This window comes from Limulus polyphemus, unplaced genomic scaffold (assembly GCF_000517525.1).
Source record: "Limulus polyphemus unplaced genomic scaffold, Limulus_polyphemus-2.1.2 Scaffold179, whole genome shotgun sequence".
In the NCBI taxonomy this organism is placed as follows: Eukaryota; Metazoa; Arthropoda; class Merostomata; order Xiphosura; family Limulidae; genus Limulus; species Limulus polyphemus.
The window spans coordinates 137476-146919 of NW_013665789.1; the positions used below are offsets into that span (position 1 = coordinate 137476).

The 9444-nt window shown below is 33.2% G+C and overlaps 1 protein-coding gene across 1 annotated transcript in view; it reads left to right on the forward strand.

The window, feature by feature from the left end:
• LOC106478081 (photoreceptor-specific nuclear receptor-like) overlaps positions 1–9444 on the forward strand; it is a 20898-nt gene that overhangs the window by 2632 nt on the left and 8822 nt on the right. Inside the window, exons 3-5 of the mRNA XM_013938593.2 lie at positions 4481–4660; positions 6667–6890; positions 7459–7705. Of these exons, the coding sequence (XP_013794047.1) occupies positions 4481–4660; positions 6667–6890; positions 7459–7705 (651 nt within the window). The remainder of the gene's footprint in view (positions 1–4480; positions 4661–6666; positions 6891–7458; positions 7706–9444) is intronic.

Below are 9444 nucleotides of genomic sequence, written 5' to 3' on the forward strand. Positions count from 1 at the left end.
GAGGTCCAGTTCAATGTACACTTTGATCAACGTGTGTTACTAGGTTATACTAGTTTCGAAGAATTCCACTTCTCATCAGTAACCCTGAACACAAGTTAACCAAAGAGAGATAAGCTGAACCTATATCATAGTGCAGCTATATAATGTGAAGAACTGAATAGTGGCCAGTGACACTTTTTCTTCACTTCACCTATCTAGTGTATAGGTTTCCTCACAGTGAATACAAAGCACGTTCACACCAATAGTATGTTTAAAATAATACTACTTCCCGAAATTTTAGTCCTAGGTTTGTAATGAAAAACGGTATATGAAATAAAAATAAATTTCACTAACATAAATACTGCCCACATTTATAGGAGTACGTGACCTAGTGGTTAGCGTGCTCAGATCATGAATCTGAAGATTTATGGTTTGTGTCCCGTTGCTGAAAGAACTGCGACCTGCGTTTTTGGGTCTTAGGTGCTCTATAATAGTGACTATAAAATCACATTTTTCGGTCAGGTAAAATTAGCCCAAGAGTTGGCGGTTGATGCTGTTGAATAGGGTTATCAGATTAAGAATACAGTGAGCTCATAAATAATTTTAGTTTACCACAAGCCCTTTTTTATGCTTTAACATTTCCCCTCACAAAACAACCATTTATCAAATATAATGCTTTTAAAATACTACATTTTCCATCTTAAAAAAAACAACGGAAAACAACAACTAGTTGTTTCTTCGAGACTGGGTTAAATATTCAAAGAGATATTCCTAAAAATGTTAAACAGATACATCTTACATACAATTACTCTGTTTTCGTATTTTGTCCATGTTCTTTAGGAATAAGAATTGCATTTTTGAAAACATGTGTCTCAATTATAGATTGTTTGTTTGTTTGAACTTTTCGCACAAGACCGTCCCTAATGTTTGAGCAAATAGAGTAGACGGAAGACATCTACACAGCAGGGCCAAATTAACCAAAAAGGCAGAGTAGGCAGTTGCCTATGAGCTTACGGGGTCAACAGACCCACAGTGATGACGATTTTTCTTTCTTTTTTTTAATAGAACTATCACATATTATTTTCTCACAATCTGAAAATCTGTAAGCGATAGAATGCAAGAGTTGAAAGATGAATAAAACTAACACTAAAGTGTTTCTTCTTGCAATATTTTTAAATTGCTAGCGTGCACTGCAAAGCTGAGGTTCTGTAGTTTCTGCTTCGATAACGTTAAAATAGATTCGCGCCCCGCACTTTAGAGCCGTGGATGCGTTATAAGAGTGACGATAAAGTTGCATTATTCGGTCTGTCTAGAATAACTCAAAATTGGCGGAAGGCGGTATTTTCTAACTGCCTCCTCTTTAGTCTCCCATTCAAAATAAGGGATGACTAACAGAGATAGCCTTTGTGTAGCTTTGCGTGAAATATTACAAAGCAACAAAACCTTTAACTAATGTACAAAACTGGTACAATCATACAAAGCAACCAAACCTTCAACTAATGTACAAAACTGGTACAAAATAAGGTTGGTATAAACGTACAAGTAGTGGGAGAATTATACAATCCATAGCTTTGCGTGAAATATTACAAAGCAACAAAACCTTCAACTAATGTACAAAACTGGTACAAAATAAGGTTGGTATAAACGTACAAGTAGTGGGAGAATTATACAACCTATAGCTTTGCGTGAAATCTTACAAACCAACAAAACCTTTAACTAATGTACAAAACTGGTACAAAATAATTTTTGTTATAAACGTATGTATATAGGTTCTGTTTTTTTTTGTTTGTTTTTTTTGCCATTGTAGAAATAAATGGCTTTACTTAATATTTCTTAATAGTATAAATATATACTATGTAGTTGTTGGGCTTAGGATTCTTCTACAGCAGGTGTCCGTGACTTGTTAGCGACAAATTCAACGATGGATAAACAGCACACACTTTACTTGTTTTCAAATAACATATATATATTTGGAACAAGTTAAATGTATGTACAATAAAGTATTCACACTATAGAGAAGATAAGCATATCATAAACGTTATATCAGCATATGTATAGTTCTCCTCTTTTTGTCAAAAGTCCATTTAGACCTGTTCAATTACTTTAGAATCTCAGTTAACAACCGAACTATTTTCTCTAGCACTATCGCAATATTAGTCTGGTATGATTCACTTAAGTTACGATTGTGGTCTTCTTTCTCTGAAGATCCTATGATCCTTTTGTCAAAGGGCACTCAGGCTGATTCAATTACTTTAGAATTTCGCTTTGACGGAATAAACTTATTTTTTCTTATTTCCTTTTCCACTGTTAGTTTCATTCTAATATATATATATATATCAAACGTTAGGCCTATCACTTTTACGTTACTTAACTTCACACCAACTATATTCTCTTTGCTTTTATCTGTCTAATACTGTCTGTCTGCTGCTTTCCGCTCGTCTCAAGCTATTTATATCTTTATTACATAGTCGTCTGGCCACTTTCTATATTCTCGACACCAATTAATTTTAACAAAACCTTCTACAATCGTCTGCTTTTAACTCTTATTGTAACAAAACTTAAATATAATAAAATATTCACTCACAAGTATAAATTAATCACTAATATTTAAACCAAACAGTCTTTTATATCATGACACATTATATTGCTAGCATTAATTTTAATGACGATAAATAAAGTCCTTCGTCGGTTGATCAATTTGGTATTTCTAGCATTTACATAAAATATTATCTTCTTGAACTTAATTAATTATAATTAGCCGCGACCTATAAAACATTTACGGTAGTTTTCATGCCCTTCGCTTGAATTTTCCTTATTCTATCATTTTCATACAAGCCATTTAAGCTACGCTTTCTTGCAGGCATTATGTGTTAGATCGATAAATCTTGGTCTATTTGCAAAAACTTTACGCGAGCAGATAGACAAACGCGCGTAAACGTAACTTTATTTAATAAAACTACACGTAAATTAAACAATAAAATATAGTAATGGTATTTATGATATAGTATCGAACAGTTATGAGCGTTCAGTGTATGACACGGGTTTTACGAGATGAAACAAAGAAGCTCACAGAATCGATGAATAAAACCTACAGTAAAGGAAAAGTAGCTAAAAGGTGTTTATAGCAATCTATGAAACGAACCGAAGCTAAATTATTGCAAAGTAAAGTAAATGTAAAGTTGTAATGACGGCAAATGTGGCTGGGTATGCAGAAACGTCTGAATGCGAGTTCACAAAGTGATAAGCATATGGTTTTGAATGAACTAGGCATGCAAGTAAAAAAAAAACTAGAGTTGAAATCGAAGCCAGTTGTCACGTGATGATAACGACATTGTGCCATCGTGTACCATATTCGTTCCATTAAAAAGTTTGACTAAACAAAACACAGGTAAGGTGATTCTAAATGGAAAAGCCAATATTCAATCCGGACTTCTCGGACAAAGCCACACAAAGGCCTTTCTAACGATATGAGATTTGTAGCGTTTGATCGAGAAATTTACGAGAAAAGTTTCGGATACACAAACGCAAGCGTATTATTTATATAGATTTTAACAAATATAATAGCTATTGGCTCAACCACTCTTTAATATTACCTCAAATATGCTGCTCCTTTCCTTTTTTAACAGTATGAATTTATAGACTACTGGGTGCTTCAAAAGTCACTTTTTGTGTTCAGACGTCTGTGTTGAGGGAACTAATGGACACAATGTTCTGAAACTCAATGTGTAGACCAATTCGAGAAACAACATACACAGTCGTTGGAAATGACAACTATCACCAATGGAAACGATATTAAACAACTGTTATAAAAACGCACTATATCTGTGAACCATAGGTACCACGTAGTGTGACCACGTGTCATTATTACGCACAACACACACGTCTATGTACGCTGTCTTCCGTTTGCTATCTGGTCTACACATCGAGTTTCAGAACATGAGGTTCATTGGTTTCATTATCGCAGTCTTCTGAACAGCGGAAGTGATATTTGAAACACCACATATATTTTTTGAATTATTTTTAGTTTTACTTATCTTTATTTTCAAATATCAGCATGTTATAATACATTTTGTTAAATCTTTGACAAATTTTGTAAGTCTTTATTGGTTACTTGAGTAAACACGTGTTTGTGAAAAAAATGTAGCCTTAACCAGTTTGATCTTAACAGGATAATTTCAGTTAATCACGAAATGATTTAGTTACCAAAGATTAACATATTGTTAAAAATCGTATTAGAACTATGTATCTAAAAATCAGTATTGTATCAGAAAAACGAGGTTTCAGAGTTTATCAATCGTAAACCAGGTATTGAACGATACTTGAGAATATTTCAAACAGCTTAACGTACATGAAAAGTATAGTAAGATACCATTCCTTTTGTTTTTTCTGGATTTATTTACGTAACTTAGCTAGTTTTAAACCTCAATAAGTCTGAACTTTGACATTTCCATGAACACTGTGTTATTACGTTGCTCTTTCTTCTCTGTTGCTGGTGTCACAGCGGTCCAGAATGAAAGACAACCACGCAATACAGCCACCATCCGGCCCGAGGCTCTGGTAGAGATGAACAATGAACGCTTATTCAGAGAGGGTATGGCAGCAACAGTGGCAGTGGGAGTTTTCCCTCCTACTCTCACTACATCGCTCTCCGGATCCTGCATAACCCCACACTCTGTCTCCGGTGAGTGTTGTAGGCTTGTGGGTGAGAAGGGAAAGAATGGTAACGAATCTAAATACCTGTCTGCTTCAATACTTACACACACTTCCATTTTTATCACTGGAAAAAACAAAAACAAACTTTAAAATTCGTGCAACTCACCAACTGGCCCATAGGTTAATCAAGATATTGTAAAAAAATAATAAAAAAATTAGCAGGTTTGTTGAAAAGAAAGAAAAGTTACTGTAATCCAGCTGTTATGAAACATTACGACTTTCGCATACCATAAACAACTTACGACTTTAAGTTACGGCGAAATTATGAGTCAAGTTATACGCACGTTTATCCATATGTCACAGAGTTTTGCTTCTAAATTGATGACGTAGCCATCTTTTCTTTTATTGACAAAGCACTACATTTATAAGCTTTAAACGTATAGAAAAAATCACATTTCAAAGCAAAATGATTATCACCTCGTTTTATATGTAAGTATACTGAAACCTCTCAAAGTTGCAGAATATTAAATAGCGAAGTCTAAGATTATTTCCCTAAGCAGAAATAATAAACTGAAATAGCTCGATTTCATCATTTCGATACATTTCATGTCAGCAATTTTATTATAAACCTTTATAGTTTGTGCTTTGAATTAATTTAAAGAATTTTTCACATTCAAAACAGGGTTATTTTCATAGTTTCACAAACGGGACTTATGTACCTACATATGAAACACTCTCAGAACAAAACTTTACACAATGTATTTTGTTATTAAATACGTTGATGACTGAAATTCGTGAATATCGGTTTAGTCTTTAGCTGTTTTTAAATTACGCTCAAACATTTTATGAAGAAGATATAAATAATAAGTTGTTTAACCTATATAGACCCACTGTCTTGAAGTGAAAGCGGATCTTCTATTTTCATAAATACAACGTCAATGAACGAAAACAAATTTCCTCTCAATAAATAAAACTTATTTAGGCGATCGAAAAATCACCCAATGTGTAAACCTGTCAAAAAATATTTTCTTTCCATTTCATCATTTCAAGTAACCTTTTTTATCACAAATTACAAGTTTTAGAAATATCTTTAAAGCAAATGATTAACGATTAATTTAAAAAATGAGACATTGTATAAGAATCGTAAGTATATTGCAAACTAATGTTGAAACTGGTTTGATCTCATTATGACGTAACAAAACTTTAAAATGATAAAATATGGCTTTATGTGATCATTCTTCTAACGACGTGCCCGTTTTTTCAAACAAACTTGGGACCAAGTTCAATATCCACTTTGATAGCAACAAGAACGTATTTTGTTGTTTTCTGTAAATAATAGAAACATACAATAAGGATACTGACATAAAAACCAGACATAACAGGACGAAATGTAAAACCCAAAGAATGTTAAACAGAACCTATGCACATAGTCGTCACTAGTCCAGTAGATTAACTCACTGTGATTCTACAACTAAAAAAATTCTATGGCTACACGTTGATTAAACTGTCCAAAACTAGAAGATAGTTCATAATGGGAGTTTTGAATTGTAGTTGCTTGCTCATATCGAATTAACATAATTCGTAGATTTAAGTCTTGAAACGATGGGCTATTCCACTACCCTAAATGATTGATTACCGAACTAGTACTCATAATATTCTACATACAGTCTCTTTGTGACAGTAATCTGGCTAGTTTAGGTACAAAAGCTGAGTTAGGTACCAATATTAACGCCATTTTATTTTATTTTTTACAATGTATGAGTTTTTCTGGAAGATATGTTGTTGTTTTTTCTAATGAAACACTTTCAGGCCACATTTGCATTGAATTAATTGAAGTTATTTGTATACTCTTTAGAATCTAGCTTGAAATTCCATAAACGTGTAAAACCGAATTCGTTGCCTTTCAGAATCTTTGGCATTTTTCATGTTAATGGTGCGTACAGATCAACTCTGTCTTGTATTTTAATTTAAGTTAATCAAGTGTTCCAAAGTTGACGTGTTATTAAGTTGCAGCTTGATAATATTTCTTACCAGACGAATCTTTGACCGAAAACCGTAGAGAAGAAACAACCAGGCCCAGCGCCCTCAGCGTAGCTACGGTAGCATCAACTACGTCCTCGTACAGCGACGTTCCACTCTACACGTGTCCGACTCCTGGCCAAGAAACGATATACGAAACTTCAGCACGTTTGCTCTTTGTGGCAGTAAAATGGGCCAAAAATCTTCCTTCATTTGCCAACATACCGTTTCGAGATCAGGTTAAGTGGTGTTTACTTAATGAAATATATATAAATACCTCGCGTGTGTGTATAAAAGTCTTTTATAATACTCTTTTTTTTATAAATAACTTTATAATATTATAATACTTATAATTTTAAATTCAGTTTATTTCTAACTTCGCACAATACAAAATTATATGAATTTAGATTCACCTATAAACAAATTTTGTAGAGCGAAAGAACGTGGTTGTATATCATTAGATAAAAATATGTCCTTCTTGAAACAAAATTTAATCAATGAAGTAATTTGTGAAGTTTAATGGATTTCAGATGTGTATAATATATATATATATTACAGATAGATATATAGATAATCTGTTCCTAATCGGATTTAAAAAATAACAACATAATTCAGTATGTTTGTTAGTATATACACCAAACGTTTATTTTAAAGATATATATGAAAGCAGTAAAATGTTTTACCGCAAGATCCAAAATATTTTAATTTTATTCCTAATGCTTAAAAAAAATGATGAAAATGTTGTTCTTGAACCTACGTGTTTTTCTAACATTAAGAACTAAATGTTTGATATTTGCTGTCCCACAGGTTATTCTCTTGGAAGAGTCATGGGCGGAGCTTTTCCTTCTGTGTGCCATTCAGTGGTGCATGCCCCTCGAGCATAGCCCGCTTTTCACGTCCAGCGAGCACGTGCATGCAGGCTTGCCCAATGGGAAGGCAGCACTAACATTGGCGGATTTACGCACGCTGCAAGAAGTGATGTCAAGATTCAAAGCGATTGGAGTAGATCCTGCAGAATTTGCTTGCTTGAAAGCAATAGTTCTTTTCAAGACAGGTAAATGAAAAGCGATGAATTTCTTCTTGTTCTGGATTAAATTTGATCCTACGAGATCAGTCGCTTAGAATGTTTATATAACTTCTCAATCAAGGGAAGTTATTCAAAGAACAGGTTGTGTGATGTAAACTAAGTGTATGTGTACGTTTTTTATTTTCAGATTACTCACAGGGTTCGTATACACTTTGGTCAAAAACGAATTCCATGACTTTCCATGATCATTTATTTTTTAATGTCCATGACATTTTCACCACCAACTAGAACTATTGTTCACTTGCATATTCTGCAGTAACTTTTACCATGACAATCCATTACAAGAACTAAGATTCATAAAAATTCCCCGACATTCCAGGTTTTGAAAACATATTTTATTTTTGTCTGACTTTCCAGAAATTTCATGACCCGTACGAGCCCGATATTCAGCCATGCACGCGTTAGACGTTTATACAACAGAGCTAGTTCATAAAAAAAAAGACTTCTTGGTATTGCTCCACTCTATAAAAACATGAAACCTCTAACATCGCTTAGGTCACAATTAATTGTAATTATTTTAAAGATTCACATAAACTTAGATATTTGTTTTAAGAATATAAGTTTCCAATTTTAAAAACGTCTCTTGCTTGTTACGTGAGTAGATTTGCATTAACTGCATTTTTCATTTCTTTATTCTTTATTTACCTATTTCTAAACTTTCTATTGTATCTAATCATATTTTGTGAAAGGCGTTTTGTAAATTAAATTAAAATAACTTTAGTAATTTTTTAAATAACCTTCCTCTCATCCTTAATAGATTAGCTGAGAAAATCACATCAGTGGGGAATGGGAAAAGACAAGTTAATTGGATTTTAGTATGGTTGCATGAGAGAAAGCAAAGAGTTGTTATTAATGGAATCCAGTCAAACTAGGTCTTTATTATTGGTGGTGTGTCTCAAAGGTTAGGGCATAATTATTAAAGTTTGCTGATGACATTAAACTCTCTGGTATTTTTAGCTGTTTTGATGATCTTGGGATACTACAGAATGAATCAACTGGTTAACTGGAAAGATATTTGGCAAATGGCCTTTAGTTATAAGAAGTGCAAGATGATGCATTTGAACTATCATAATTTTGTATCATGTTTAATATAGATAGAAACTCTTTGATTAAGGTGACTGAAGAAATAGATCTTGGCTTTGTGGTGGATAAGTCACTCAAGTCATTGAGCAGGGATTTTTGCTATTAGCAAAGCTAACAGAATTTTAGGGTATATTTGTAATCAGAAGAGATATAATCTCTGTACACAAATCACTAGTTAGCCTCACTTAGCATACTGTGTGCAGTTTTGTTCTCCTTATCTTAGAGAGGATATTTACTTACTGGAGAGGATTCACAGGAAGATGAATTCCGGAATGAAAGGATTAGTTTGTGGAGGATAGGTTAAGATATCTTAACTTATTTTCTATTGAGGAAAATAAAGATAAGAAGTAATATCATTGAAGTTTATAAAATTATTCGGGGGATCGATAGAATAAAGGCTGTATTCTAGGCACAATAAAACTAGAGCCCACACGTTTAAGATTTGGTAAAGTCAGATTAGGCTTCTATTAAGACAGTTTTATATTTCTAACAGGGTGATTAGCTTAAATAATAAATTTTATTCGACAACAATAGACTAATGGTGCAGATAATGATAATTTCCTGAAAAAAAACGGGTTTAAGTTTTTACTTTTATCGAAGATGTGTGTACAGGAACAGTCTTG